At 45.1% G+C, this 15,493-nt stretch overlaps 1 protein-coding gene across 3 annotated transcripts in view; it reads left to right on the top strand.

The window, feature by feature from the left end:
- Positions 1-14,529, top strand: part of col16a1 (collagen, type XVI, alpha 1) — a 330,536-nt gene extending 316,007 nt beyond the window's left edge. For all 3 annotated transcript variants that reach the window (XM_060847623.1, XM_060847622.1, XM_060847624.1), the window contains exons 65-70: positions 447-491; positions 3,025-3,225; positions 5,553-5,619; positions 6,965-7,135; positions 8,023-8,100; positions 12,186-14,529. In XM_060847623.1, coding sequence (XP_060703606.1) covers positions 447-491; positions 3,025-3,225; positions 5,553-5,619; positions 6,965-7,135; positions 8,023-8,100; positions 12,186-12,388 — 765 coding nt within the window. In that variant the 3' untranslated portion in view covers positions 12,389-14,529. The remainder of the gene's footprint in view (positions 1-446; positions 492-3,024; positions 3,226-5,552; positions 5,620-6,964; positions 7,136-8,022; positions 8,101-12,185) is intronic.
- The last annotated feature ends 964 nt before the right edge of the window (positions 14,530-15,493 follow it).

Here is a 15,493-nt window from a genome sequence, read left to right as displayed (position 1 = left end):
GTTTAAACCTGCCCCAAGTTTATTTTAAAAAATCCATTTTGAAACCTTGATCTCAATCAAATTTCACATCTGCCTCAAATTATTTTCACACTGAGATGGGACAATGCACAAACTCTCCCATTCCTGCTCCTTCAGCCTCCAGGCCTTAACTACAGTTCCCATTATCGGTTTGCTATTTAGTAATCACTGTCACGTCAATGGTGAGGGAGCGAGCCTCTATTACAGGTGCGAGGAGAAAAGTCTCCCTCCTGTTGAGTGTTGGATTAGAGCTGGCAGTCACTACAGCTGGCAACAATGCAGTCACTTTCACCATCTCTGAGTTTAACGAATCCTGAGCTTGTTAAATCAAAGGCAACTAGAGTTTTCAATGCTGGGCCAGTGTCAGTCCCCAGACCCCATAGTGCGGTCATGCTTCAAACATTAATGTTTTCATCTTGTTTTCTTAGGGCTCACCTGGTGCACCGGGACTCGCAGGCCAACCTGGACCAAAGGTATGAACATATCCCGAGAATGGATTGTCTGATGCTCTTGTCTCTAGGGAAGATGTTCTTTGTAAGTTAAATGGTTTGGGGTTCACTGAACCTGTAAAAGGGCACTAAAGCCTTACTTACCCTTACTCTGGTCGGTGTCTCAGTGACACCCCATAAAGAATTTACTTTGTGTTTGAGGGTAAAATGTGCCGTCCAAAAGGAGGATTTTTAAAATTATGTTTTCCTGGGATGTGGGCAGCTCCGACAAGGCTAGTGTTACTTTTTAGCTTGGCAAGGGGCTGTTGGAAGTCTTTATTTGTCAAGTGAGTGCACAAAACTGAAATACCGATTCACACAATTTAAAAGCTCTGGAATTAATTTCAAGAGGCTGTGAGGAGCTGGGGTTGTCGTCAAATGTCCGGCTCCTCCATTGCACTTACAAACTGGCTGAGAAACAGGAGGGAAAGGTGACATGGGCAAGCCTCTAGCCCCTGCAGGTTGACCTTGCTGCGTTGTTTCTGGCCGGGACAGGTCCTAACTCTGCTCTGTTCAACCCACCAGCTCAGTCAGGATGTTAAGCACAGGAACTTGGAGACTGACTGATTTCATTCACACAGTGAATCAACTTTGCCATTTATTGTGAGGGCTTACTGACATCAATGATAATCCAGGCTGTGTGAGTCTGTTGGGAAGGGGCATGTCAAAGACTATTGTTCTTGATCTTGGTTAAACATTTGATTTAACTGCGTGGTTTGCTGCACCATTTCAAAGGGCAGTTAAGGATCAACTACATCTCTGGAGTCACATGACTAGGTTGGGTAAAGATGGCAGATTTCATCTCTAGAGGATATTATTAACTAGATGGGTCTTATGTTGAAGAGTGTGGCTTATGCCCAAAACGTTGATTCTCCTGCTCCTTGGATGCTGTGCTTTTCCAGTGCCCTGCTTTTTGACTCTGGCCCCCAACATCTGCAGTCGTCACTTTCTGCTGTAAGTGACACTCCCCAGGTCAGTCTGGCAGGAGACAACTCCTTGTTTATTCAGGGCTGGTTTCTCAGTTCCTGTCAGCTGTGGCTCAATGGGTAGTAACTGTTGTCCTAGAGTGAGAGTACTGCGTGTTTGTAATCTCACTCAGTACTCTCACTCAAGGGTCAGAAAAGAAGACTGACACTGCACACACACCGTACCAATGGAATGCTGCAATGCTGGAGGAACTGGCTTTCAAATGAGGTAGGAAGTCCCATCCAACTGTTATCCCAAATTAATGTCACTAAGGACGTATTATATAGTCACCACATCATTGTTATTTGTGTGCAACTTAGCTGCCCCATTTCCTGTATATGCCAGTAAATACATTTAAAAAGTATTTGTAAAGCACGTTGGCATGTTCTGAGGTGTGTTCTATAGAAATGCAGATTCTTACTGTTAATCCATCACTTCAACAAGGAGCCTGCTTACTTCAGGGTGGTTTATTTTGCAGATAGACAATCTATTCTGTGTACTTTGGTTTCCAGAATCCATGAGAAATCTTTAAGTCAAAGGCCATGAGGAGCCTGTTTGGTCAGGCCCATCTCTTCCACTGTTCCTGCCTGCCTCCCTTCTTTCCTCTTCTGCTGTCGTTAGCTCTTTGCTCCACCTCTTGTCTCAGTCCTGACACAACGACTGAATACAGAGCAGGACCATGAGGAAAGCTGATGTTCCTGGAGGTTGTGAGGTTAGTGTTCATTGCTTATCCTGAGTTGCCTTGAAAAGGTGGTCAGCATATTTCTTAGAATGACAGTTTCTGAGTGGCACACATTGGTGTGAATCATAGACAATAAGATCAGGAGCAGGCCATTCAGCCCTTCAAGCCTTCTCTGCCATTCAATACAATCACAGCTAATCATTCAACTCAATAACCTGTTCCCATTCTCTCCTCATACCCTTTGATCCCTGTAGCCCCAAAAACTATAACTCTTCCTTGAAAACATTCAATGTTTTATCCTCAACTGCTTTCTGTGGCAGAGACTTCCACAGACTCATCACTCTCTGGGTGAAGATGTTTCTCCTCATCTCAGTCCTAAATGACTTGCTGTATATTATTACATTGTAAGCACTGGTTCTGGACTTCCTAGTCATCAGGAGCACCCTTCCTACATTTATCTTGTCTGGAAATGTTAGACTTTTATAGGTTCTGGTTGGGACTGAAGTCATAAAAAACTCCTGTATCCTCCTGGATTCAGTGAATTGCTCTGTACATACTGGGTAGTCTGTACCATTTCAGATTCTAGATTAGTGTGGTGCTGGAAAAGCACAGCAGTTCAGGCAGCATCCGAGGAGCAGGAAAATTGATGTTTCGGGTAAAAGCTCTTCATCAGGAGTACAGGCAGGGAGCCTGAAGGGTGGAGAGATAAATGAGAGGAGGGTGGGGTGGGGAGAAAGTGGCATTGAGTACCTGGGAGTTACAGTGGGAGAGGGACTCCCTGGGATTCTTGTAGAGAAGAATGTGGAGGAGGAATCCCATCCCTGACAGGGAATTAATTTCTAATACTTTCTCTGTACTTTTTATCCCAAGGGTGAGCCAGGAAAACCTGGTGAAAAGGGTGCCCAGGGAGATAGAGGTCCTCCTGGGATTTACGGAGGGTATTCAGGCAAGAGCAGCAGTGTGGCAATGCCGGGCCCTCCAGGATCTCCCGGAGAAAGAGGATCACCCGGACCCCCAGGACCTGCAGGTCTACCTGGAATTCCTGGAGCACCAGGAACACCAGGAACAGCGGTAAGTTCTTAAAATACAGCCAGTGCCTCCATGACAGTATACTTTCATTGAAAAGGACAATGTGTCTGTCAGAGGATACCAACTTTCGCTGGTTCTTGATAAAGACTAATTCATGGTTCCTGCTCCCTCCACCATGGATCATCTTTCCCCACATCCTTTCTGTTACTTTTGTTGGAATCTATCAAGGCAATGGTTTACATTGGGATGCTGCCACAGTGGGGTACCACTTGTGCCTGTGCTGTCACTGACAGGAACAAAGAGAGAAGGCCCACATATGTCATCAGAGGAAAATAGGAACTGCTCGAGTCTGCTGCGCCGGTCAATTAGATCATGGCTGAGCACTGTTTCACCTTCATTAACCTGCTTGGTTTCCACAATCCTTACCAGGAGAACTTTAACAGTATTTAAATGTACACTTGCAATGCATCTAAACTTAGGGGACAAGAGCTGGAATATGGAATTAGAACAGTTAGGTTCTTTTTCACTGGTGCAGTCGAGATGGGCTGAAAGGCCTTGTCCTGTACTGTACATCTCTATGACCTTGACCTAATAAAAACCAACAGACCATTGCAACCTTAGCAGACCCAGTATTGTGGGGAGGGAGTTTTCAATTATCATAATTCAAATTCCAGAAAAATCAAAAATACCCATCAAGAGGAAGAATCTGGCTTCTCCTATGTACATTTTATAACATTTCTCACTATGGAAGTGGACCATTCAGCCCATCAAGTCTACAATGACCCTCCAAAAGCATCCCATCCAGACTCATCCTCTACCCTATCACCCTCCATTTCCCATGGCTAATGCACCTAGCCTGAACATCCTTGGACACTAGGGGGAAATTTACCATGGCCAATCCACCTAACCTGCACATCTTTGGACTGTGGGAGGAAACTGGAGAACCCAGAGGAAACTCGCGCAGACACAGGGAGAATGTGCAAACAAAATTGAATCTGGGCCCCTGGTGCCATGAGGCAGCAGTGCTAACCCCTGAGCCACTCTGCAAGTTTGTGACTTATGCATATCAACAAGGCATCTGCCAGTTTTTGGGCCATCAAATAGTCACCAAACAGTGCCCCAATTTTACCATGGTCCCTGTTCACAATCTTTCCACACAAAGAGAACCCTTAGTCTGCAGAATCATACTGAATCTGAAATGTTTTAACTCTGTTATCTCTCTACAGATGCTGCCAGACCTGCTGAGTTTCTCCTGTACTCTCTGCATTTGTTCCATCTTCTTAATGACTCTGGGTAAAGATGCATATCCTGGATACCTGTTGGATTTGTTGGTGATTCTCTGTTGAATCTTTCCTGAAACTTGTAACCTCACAGTTTTGGGGTAATCCTTGTGAATCACCTTTGCACCTTTTTCTGGATTAGTGGTGCTGGAAGAGCACAGCAGTTCAGGCAGCATCCGACGAGCAGCGAAATCGATGTTTCGGGCAAAAGCCCTTCATCAGGAATAAAGGCAGTGAGCCTGAAACGTGGAGAGATAAGCTAGAGGAGGGTGGGGGTGGGGAGAGAGTAGCATAGAGTACAATGGGTGAGTGGGGGAGGGGATGAAGATGATAGGTCAGGGAGGAGAGGGTGGAGTGGATAGGTGGAAAAGGAGCTAGGCAGGTTGGACAAGTCCGGACAAGTCATGGGGACAGTGCTGAGCTGGAAGTTTGAAACTAGGATGAGGTGGGGAAAGGGGAAATGAGGAAGCTGTTGAAGTCCACATTGATGCCCTGGGGTTGAAGTGTTCCGAGGCGGAAGATGAGGCGTTCTTTTCCCTATCTTTTGGTCCTTATATATGGAGACCAAAAATATGAGCCTGTGGGAGTGATGGAAATACCTTCATCTCGAACACAGAGGAGACCAGCTTCAGACAGCTGACCAGCATTCGTTAATAAATCCTGATAATAAACCGCTGCCAATTTGATTATTTTGTGTGCTGTCAGGGAGAGTTCTGTAATTCACTGGTGAGCTTCAGTTAAATCCTTCATTCCAAATTATTTCACGGAGGTGTTCCTTCATTCTCTTTGTAAGCTTGTACCATAATAAGGTAAATCGTTGCAAAACACTTCATCATGCTGGCTTTTCATGCCCAGGAGAATAATTGTGTGTGTGTGTGTGTGTGTGTGTGTGTGTGTGTGTGTGTGTGTGTGTGTGTGTGTGTGTGTGTGTGTGTGTGTGTGTGTGTGTGTGTTGCGGTGAAACTGCCAATCTGATATTCCTAAACAGACTAATGATCCTTCCACAAGGGGGGTACTTTCCAGAGGGGATTCCTACTGTGACAGGACTGTTCAACTCAATCTGAAATAGCCTTTGATTCCATCCCACAGGCAGACGCTGTTAACTTTGATGAGATCAAGAGATTAATAAGACAGGAAGTCACAAAAATCTTTGATGGTGAGTGAACATTTTACTTTGCGTTCCTTCATTTCCATCAGTTCACCATCAGAACTCTACAGTCTGAGAATATGGTCATCGACCATCTGATGTCTTGCTGAACAGAAACAGAACCCTGGGGGCTGGGAACGGATCTATCACGCTCGGCTCCCTGTGCTCCTGGGTTTCTGAGCTGGGCCCGACTGCTGTGAGCCAGGTATTCCCCCCCTACCCCTCACCTTGCATAAGAGAAGAGGACAACGTCACTGGGCCTCACTCACACTCCATCCTCTGAATTGGAGTGGGGTGATGGGTGGTAGGTGGTACTGGTAGCAGCTGGTATGTGGGCATCAGTCACTCATTCCCTTTCAGAAGCACATGAAGAACATAACCCATCTGGTACCTCATTGTACGAACAACAGAACAGGGTACCCTATCCCAGGCAGAACATTACCCCATGGTATCCTCCTCCTTCATATGAGGTCAACTCTGGCCACGGTTAATGAGGAACCCCCTCCTTCTACAAGGGACAAGTATCCCAAGTATTGCTAAGGCCATTTTTCTTTGCCATTGCTGGGGAAATAATATGACACAACAATGTGAAATATAAGAACATGAGATAAAAGAGCAGGAGTAAGCATCTCAGTGGATCCAGCCTGCTCCACCATTCAAACTAATCAGGATGGATCTTCACTTTGCTGCCTGCCTCCATACCCTGTGATTCCAAAAGACCAAAAATCTGTCAAAAATCAGAATCCATGTACTTAACGAATGTATTTAGAACCAATGATATTGGCCTGGTGTAGCCAGGGTCATGGTGTTGACTCCCAATGTCCCTACAGTGTGGAAACAGGCCATTCAGCCCAACAAGTCCAAACTGACCATCCAACGAGCATCATGCAGAGACCCACCCAGACTCTTATGTTTCCTGTGTCTAACACATCTGACCTACACATCCCTGGTAACTCCAGGGCAATTTAACATACCCAATCTACCTAATTTGCACATCTTTAGACTATGGGAGGAAACTGGAGCACCCGGAAGAAACCTATGTGGGCATGTGGAGAATGTGGACACTCCACACAGACAGTCACCCGAGGATGGAATCGAACCCAGGTCCCTACGCTTTGAGACAGCAATGCTAGCCACTGAGCCACCAGGCTGCCCCTAAACCCTTTATGGAGGTGAGATAGTGAGTATAGGTTGCAGACTAGCCTCCCTTGAAGCCCAGACCCCAGCCAGGTTCTCCCTGTTCTCCAGTTGTGGGTTTCTAAGGTGTTCCCTTCAATTACAGGCCTTTACTGGAGGTTCAATGATCAGGAGAACTGACTGCAGCTCACTCAATGGCCTATGTTCTCTTTTCCAGAAAGAATGGCGTACTACCTAGCCAGAATACGTACTCCAGATTCAACCAGCCAAGGAAGGCCAGGACCCCCTGGTAAAATTGGGCTGCCTGGTCACCCAGGACAACCAGGTCAATCCGGATTGCCTGGACAACCTGGAAGAGATGGACGGGCTGGGTTACCTGGGCCAAAAGGTAGACCTTATTTTAAACGTTCCGTGAGGAAGCTGCAATCATGTTAAATTCCATTCAGTGCAAGTAGATTCTGAGTGTGTATGTGTGGCCTCACATCTGGTCCCTTCACAACACAGACAACATGTCTCCATTGGAGCTGAACGCTGTGTTGACTGATTTTAAAAACAGCAACTCCTCAGTGAATAAGGCAGCATCAGTGAAGGGACAGGACACTTCCTTCAATTTTATGGTTCTTCTGAACTAGAAGAAAGTAAACTGACCTTTCAGTTAAACTGGGAAAGAAATAGATATTCTCACCCACTGAACAGAAACTCACCAAAAGCTGCAGTTAATTGAAGGAAGTGTTTGATCTTGCTGCTGGAAGACTTTTCTGGAAAGGGGTGATAAATTAAGCTATTGCCCATCAAAGGATTGACAATAAGCAGATGCAAAACAGCATTCCGTCTGCTGTGTTAATCCAGTGTTTAAATAAATTGGTACTAAAACCTTCAGTGAAAAATTAAATGATGAGAGTCTAATTCTTCCGCAGGAGAGCACATTCTGATTGTAATGTCTTAGAAACATTTTCAACAATCTCCCAGGAGCCAGAACATCCCCACAATTTGTGCTAAATTAGCACAACCGCTTCACTGAGAGTGTTTACTGGGGACAGTGTAGAGGGAGCTTCACTCTGAATCTAACCCTGTACTGGGAATGTTTGATGAACAAACTGTAGAGGAGGCTTTACTCTGTATCCATCTAGTGTTTTATATGTTTCCAGAATCTTTAGAGAGCTGAATGTTTACTGACAAACTGCCCAGTTAAATACTTTGCTTCAGTTTACAATTGTTGACATTTTTTTCAGCTCATCTGTTAAGAAGTTGTTGAACTCCTATTTTTTACCACAGGTCCCAGTGGCCAGAAGGGAGACCGAGGTGAAAACGGAATTGGCCGTGTGGGTGAGCCAGGCCCACCTGGCCCTGCAGGTATGACCTGTTTACACTGAGGAATGGATGGCCTCGGTGTGGTTTGCTGTATAAAGAGGGTTTATTTCACAGCTGTTTTGTCATGACTCTATCCTGTGGAGATGTGTCATGTTAAAGAGGGGTCACTGCAACAGAAATCTGCTGATGCAGCCAGTCCCGAACGTGATCTGTTGAGTCAGGTGTGCAACAGTTTGGATTATCTGAATCATAGAATCCCTACAGTATGGAAGCAAGCCATTCGGCCCGACCCTCCGAAGAATATCTCACCAAAACCCACCCTCCCAGCTAGCCTGCGCATCCCTGAACATTCTGGGCAATTTAGCCTGGTCGATCCACCTAACCTGCACATCTTTGGACTGTAGGAGGAAACCAGAGTAGCCAGTGGAAACTCACGCAGACACAGGGAGAATGTACAAACACCACAAAAACAATCACCCAAGGGTAGAATTGAAACCAGGTTCCTGGTACTGTGAGGCAGCAGTGGTAAGCACTGAGCCACTGTGCTGCCCATTGGATTGGACTATTGAATCTGGATTTCTGAGACTCTCATCCATCCTCATGATTCCTGGATCTAGAGAGGCAAAGCTAGAGTGTGTGAATAGCAGAGCTATAGGCTGGTATCCACTGAGCAGTTATGAAGGTCAGACCTGTTAACGGTCAAATATCTTGGCTAATCTTACTGAATTATGTGAAGAAGTGACTGAAAAACAGTTAAGGGACTTCAGTAAATGTAATAAACCTGGAAATTCAAAATTATTTTGGTAAGTAACTTGTAAAATAGTTGTGACTGCAGTCCGAACATGGCAAAGTGTGAGGGTGAAGAACTAACAAAGAACAGCCAACTGACTGTGAACCCAGAGGAAGTGAGTAAGTGTTAATGATCCACAAGCTGGGGTAAAGTATCCCATTACAACATTTATTTGGACTCTGCAATTGGAAATACAGTTTTAATCTTAACAGATGACTGAAAGTTGGGTGGAGAGGATACGGCTAATTTTTAATGATTGGTGGTAATGTATTTATCAATAAGAGGCTAGTGATTCTGGTAAGGCCAGTGTTCACTGTCAGTTCCTAATATGGTGGAGTTCTACCTTGAACAGCCACAGTGTGGATGGTGTAAAGCCATTCTTGATGATCTGAGGAGGTTCAGTGATGATGAGGGATCAGTGATACACTTCCAGGGTAGGAATACTATGCTAATACTGAACTAAATTATAACAAAATACAAGCAAATGATTACCATCATTGTAGACTGCTGTGTAAAAGCCAAATGAAAGTCCAATTAGATCAGTGTGAGATGGTGCAGTTTGGTCAAATAGATGAGGAGGTGCATAACTCCTGGAAATTGGGGTAGACAAACAGGAGAAAGCAATGGTCATGGACTCACCAACCATTACAAATAACAATGCAGGGATTGAAAAGCAGTGAAGTTGTCGATCTTAGTTGGATCATGGTAAAAGAACATTGAACCACTCTGCCCCCTCAATATAAAAAGACTTCCATACTTTTTAAGATTCCGAGATGCCGGTGTTGGACTGGCGTGTACAAAGATAAAAATCACACAACACCAGGTTATAGTCCAACAGGTTTATTTGGAAGCACACTAGCTTTCAGAACGGACCTGATGAAGGAGCAGCGCTCCGAAAGCTAGTGCTTCCAAATAAACCTGTTGGACTATAACCTGGCGTTGTGTGATTTTTAACTTTATACTTTTAAAAATGCCCATCACACCACATGACGTCCTGAAGCACATTTACAGCCACTGAGGAATATCGTATTCTATAAAAAGAAAATGAGAAACCTTGCAAAATATCTCTCCACTTCTTCAAAGGATGATGCTGGAACTGAGAGGTTGAGACTATCAGGGAAGCCTAAGCAAACCAGGATTGTTGACTCTAGAATAGCAAGGACTGAGAAGTTACCTTACAACTGGTTGTACAGGAAAGACATTATAGGACGTCTGCTTTAGGAAGGTAGCGGCCTTTGAAAAGTATAAATAATAAATCGAGTAGTCTTACCTAATGATGGGATGATAACAGGCTCAAACTCTTCAATGCAGCTGACATCATTTTGAAAGGGCTTCCTGCCAGGTGTTCAAAGTATCTGCCTATTTCTAGTGACAGTTCACTTTGAAACCATACAGAAGGACCCTAACCAGTATTTTAGGTATGTACAGGGAGGAACCGGCAGTGTGCAGCTTCTGACAAGGCAGAGGAAGGAAAAGAGTAAGGAGATCACCAAGAACAGTATGAGGTTATTTTAGTGAGACAGAGCGGAGCTGGAGAGTATTAGATTAGATTACTTACAGTGTGGAAACAGGCCCTTCGGCCCAACAAGTCCACACCGACCCGCCGAAGCGCAACCCACCCATATCCCTACATTTACCCCTTACCTAACACTACGGGCAATTTAGCATGGCCAATTCACCTGACCCGCACATCTTTGGACTGTGGGAGGAAACCGGAGCACCCAGAGGAAACCCACGCAGACACGGGGAGAACGTGCAAACTCCACACAGTCAGTCGCCTGAGTCAGGAATTGAACCCGGGTCTCTGGCGCTGTGAGGCAGCAGTGCTAACCACTGTGTCCAGTATGTCCAGGATCTGCAAAATGAAACTGAACTGCTGCTGTTCCCACTGTCAGCAACCACAGACCCTATGCCCACACCTACCCCCACCTCACCACACCCCACTGGGGCCAGGTTAATGTTGTGAACTCAAGTCAATAAGCTGCAACATTACCCTTCTTGACCTCCTGGAGCTTTTCTGCTGGATATAAATGAAAACACGAAGGGGGGAAGGTGTAAAAGAGATGTGTGAGGCAAGTATTTCCACACAAAGGGTGGTTAGTGCCTGGAACACATTGCCAGAGGAGATGGTAGAAGCAGACACAATAGCAGCATTCAAGAAGCACCTGGATGAATGCCTGAATAGGAAGGGAGTAGTGGGATACGGATCCTGTAAGTGAAGACAGTTTTAGTATGGAAGGGCAAAATGTGACAGCACAGGCTTGGAGGGCCGAAGGGCCTGTTCCTGTTCTGTATTGTGCTTCATTCTTTGTCTCGATGATGAGGATGGGAAACCTTTTGCCCGCCATCACATTTGAGCCCTCTGGTTTTATGTATTCGACTCATAGAGATGTACAGCATGGAAACAGACCCTTCAGCCCACTTGTCCATACCAACCAGATATCCCAACCTAATCAAGTCCCATTTGCCAGCACTTGGCCCATATCCCTCTAAATCCTTCCTATTCATATACCCATCCAGGTGCCTTTAAATGTAATTGTACCAGCCTCCACCAGCTCATTCCATACATGCACCATTATCTGCATGAAAAAGTTGTCCCTAGGTCCCGTTTAAATCTTTCCCCTCTCACCCTAAACCTATGCCCTCTAGTTCTGGACAACCCCATCCCAGGGGAAAGACTTTGTCTTTTTATTCTATCCATGCCCCTCATGATTTTATAAACCTCTATAACGTCACCCCTCAGCCTCCGACGCTCCAGGGAAAACAGCCCCAGCCTGTTCAGACTCTCCCTGTAGCTCAAATCCTCCAACCCTGGCAACATTCTTGTAAATCTTTTCTGAACCCTCTCAAGTTTCACAACATCCTTCCAATAGGAGGGAGACCAGAATTGCATGCAATATTCCAAAAATGGCCTAACCAATGTCCTGTGCAGCTGCAACTTGACTTTCCAACTCCTGTACTCAGCGCTCTATCCAATAAAGGAAAGCATACCAAATGCCACGTTCACTGTCCTATCTACCTGTGACTCTACTTTCAAGAAGCTATGAACCTGCACTTCACGGTCTTTGTCAGCAACACTCCCATTAAGTGTATAAGTTCTGCTCTGATTTGCTTTTCAAAATGCAGCTCCTTACATTTATTTGAATTAAACTCCATCTGCCACTCCTCAGCCCATTGGCCCATCTGATCCAGATCTCGTTGTAATCTGAGGTAACCTTCGTCACTGTGATCTTCACAGCTTTTCTTTCTGTCCAGTGGGCCTGTGATCCTGAGCTGTTTGAGTTGATGAATGACCCCGTGTTTTGTGATTTCCAATGATCTTTCTGTTCACGGTCAGGTCCACCAGGACGCCCAGGATATGGTAAAATCGGTCCACCAGGTCCAGTTGGCCAGCAGGGGGTGCCAGGTGTGCCAGGCCCACCAGGACTTCAAGGAACATCGGGGAAAAATGGGCGCTGCACACCCTCTGACTGTATCATGAGGGTACCTGAGCCTTACAATGCCAAGAATTCAAAAGGACCATCTCATTGGATGAATTAATAAAGACTTTTCTTCATTGCATTTTTGGGGGGTGTGGTTGAAATGTCAGATTTCTTTTTCCTCTTTTTTTTTAAAATGAATCACATGAACAGCTTTTGCAGGTAGGCCAAAGTAATAATTTTTCCCAGTGTATTGTTTAGACAGTATTTGTACATGTTTCTCCAGCTATGGGAATTGGTCCTAATATTTTCTTCCCTTTAATTAGGCCCTGATAACCTTTTCAAAACCACTGGGACCTCATGCTGTGGAAGCCAATATCTGTCACTGGATGTTGTGGGACTCAGGGCACTAGTTGGTGCTCAGATTTGCTAATTCTGGGTGGGGATGTTTCAAAACAATTTCATCACATGACCTCCCACAGCCCCATTGTTCATTTAATTTGTTAACCCTCACATCACCCATCTCATGAAGTGAATGACTCTCCCAATATAATTAGATGATTCTCAGTTCAAAAACCTTGTTTCTCTGACTCCAATATTTTTATAACCTCTTGTGAATGGAACTACTGAAAGGAATTGAACCATACACATGTTGCCTTTTCCAACAGTGTGTTTGTGAGCTTGATCCTTAACAACTCCAGGGCTTTCTTGGAGAGTTGATCACCTGAACTGGGATATTGGTCTCAGTCAGATCTGACCAATTGCAGAAGAAGGCCTGAACTCAGGATGCTGTTTAGCAGTACCCACTGCCCGTGTCTGTGATCTTAACAGATCTGATCAAAAATAAATGAAATATGTTGGGAATTTATTGACTATATCAGTCCAACAGCCCTTTCTGCCAGTCCCGGATCCTCTCCTTTCAGTAGTTAATTGCTATGATTCCATTCCCCACCTGATTAAGTGCTCTTATGACCAGGGTAAACACCAAGGGGGCAATTTAATTTAAATATTCTGGAGGGAAAACTTGAATTTCTTGCACAGACTGTGTACAATGTGACCTGGACCTCCCTGCACACAGCACAACGTTGCTGACAAAGCCAGATTCAGAAAGCTGATGAAAAATACTGCAGCTCTCACAAAAGGTACAATGAGAGAGACCTTCCTGAACCATCAGACTGTTGTTCTGGTCTGTGTCTGTATGAGTGAGAGTGAGGGTAAACCGGTGACTCAGGCCAGAGCTAACTCCACCCAGGAATAGACCCCAGCAACAGGTTGGTGCAGGAGACGTGCAGATGAACCTTGGCATCACAACAAGGGGGAGCAGTAATTTCAGAGCTGCTCACAACTGTCCAAAGGCAATCCAGTTCAGACAAAGGTGAATACAGACGTCAATATGGGTAAATAAAACAATGTATAGCTAATCCTGGGCTGTACCTGATTGGGAGTGTTTGATGTGAATTGATTTTAACTTGGCTGACCCAATGATACGTTATCACAATCAGATTCCTGAGCCTGGTTTACTCTGGAATAGCTTTCTGTTCTTGCCAAACAAATCCGATTTTGAGAGTCGGGTGAAAGTGAGGTTCGAATAATGAGCATGTGCCGAGGAATTGTTCTATTCTCTCCCACTGTCTTAGCAACACCCATGTGAGCAGGAAATGTCATTAAAAAGTGACAAAGTGAAGACTATTCATTGGAATGAAATTGCTGTTCAGTTCAACCTGCAGTCAGAGCTGACTTCCTTTCTCTCAATTAAATGGACATTAATTCTCCTTCCATCATTTAAGTAGAGGATTGTAGGCAAAGTGCCAGGGGGTCAGAAACTGGGGATGTTGACTTTGCCCATGTCCTGTGCTCTCCCAGTCTCTGTCCCAGCTATTGGGACAGGCCATGGCTGATGGTAGGCTTCTGATCTTCATCTCTGTTTTCCAGCTCCTGCAGGTACAGGGGAATGCTGGTCATCGTACAGCCAGACCACCCAACATGTAGCTAATGGAAGCAGGCCTTCCTGCCACACGCAGACTGCAGCTCTCAGTGGTGACCACCCTCAGTTACTGCCTCCTCTGTCATTAACATGTATCCTGCCCATCCCTGCTGTGCTGACTGGCACTGACAAAGCTGTCAGCCTGAATTGGGATCATTGTCTGGTCAAATGGGTCCTCACAAACACATGTTATTGTCACTTCAAAACATCAACTGTTGGAGAACTGGGAGTTACTCAAGAGCCCTGTATTGAAGAGTATTAAAGAGAATTTTGACAGAGCTGATGTTTGGAATTGGTTGATTTTCCGTTATTTGGTGATGTTGCAATGTGATTAAGAAGTTGTGCCTTGACCTGTCCTGCACCATGGTTTGTAATGGTGAGTTCCATCTTTGTTAACCAGAACTCTGCCCACTATTTAAGCTTCAAATCTGGCCTCACTCATCCTGCATTGTGAGCATTTTCAGCCTGTTGTGTAATTTCTTCACCTTTCTGATCTTTGTGACTGTAGTGACCAGCACCTTTACCCCTGTCTGGACTGTATCAGATCTGAATGCTTCTGCCTCTAGTCTTCCACATGAATAGGAAAGGCAGCCACATGCCATCCATAACTCTGTGTTTCATTCATTTTTGTTTTGTCTTTTATTTCCAAATGGTGTGTGCTCATTCATATTTCCTGTTGTTCATCAACTCCACATGTTTAAAATAACTTCCCACACCCCTCACAACTCTACTTCGAGCCAGGCCTGGGGTCTCTCTGGTTCAGTTCAAGCATGAAAGGAACCCTGAATGAACAATAGTTCAGACACTGCACCTGGTGCACCCCACCCTTGCTATCTCTGAGATGGATACAAGATTGCTCAGTTGTGCATGTCTCAGTCTGACTAGAAACTGTGCCGAAAGGTGGCATTGTTCTGAAACCACATAGAGACCTAACTGCACAGCCACCAGTGTTCAGTGCGCTGTCCCACTCTCCTCTTTCAAGAGGTGACTGTATGGGAAACTGTTGGGACACTGAGATCGTGCTACACAGCAGAACCTGACCACTCTACACACTGATGAAATGTGAGCAGTTGGGAAACAGACCATCTAAAGACACTTGCAGAAGGGTCCATTTGGAGCGTTAGGCTAGTGAGAAATGTCCCCAAACTCAACTCAGTAGTTGGACTAAGACCCAATCAAGTCTGCGCCAATACGAGTGACAGTGTGAAACATATTCTGGCAAATTTTACTCCATGGTAGGAG

The sequence above is a fragment of the Hemiscyllium ocellatum genome, chromosome 30, assembly GCF_020745735.1.
Source record: "Hemiscyllium ocellatum isolate sHemOce1 chromosome 30, sHemOce1.pat.X.cur, whole genome shotgun sequence".
NCBI classification, from domain to species: Eukaryota; Metazoa; Chordata; class Chondrichthyes; order Orectolobiformes; family Hemiscylliidae; genus Hemiscyllium; species Hemiscyllium ocellatum.
This window is presented reverse-complemented; position numbering and strand designations above follow the sequence as displayed.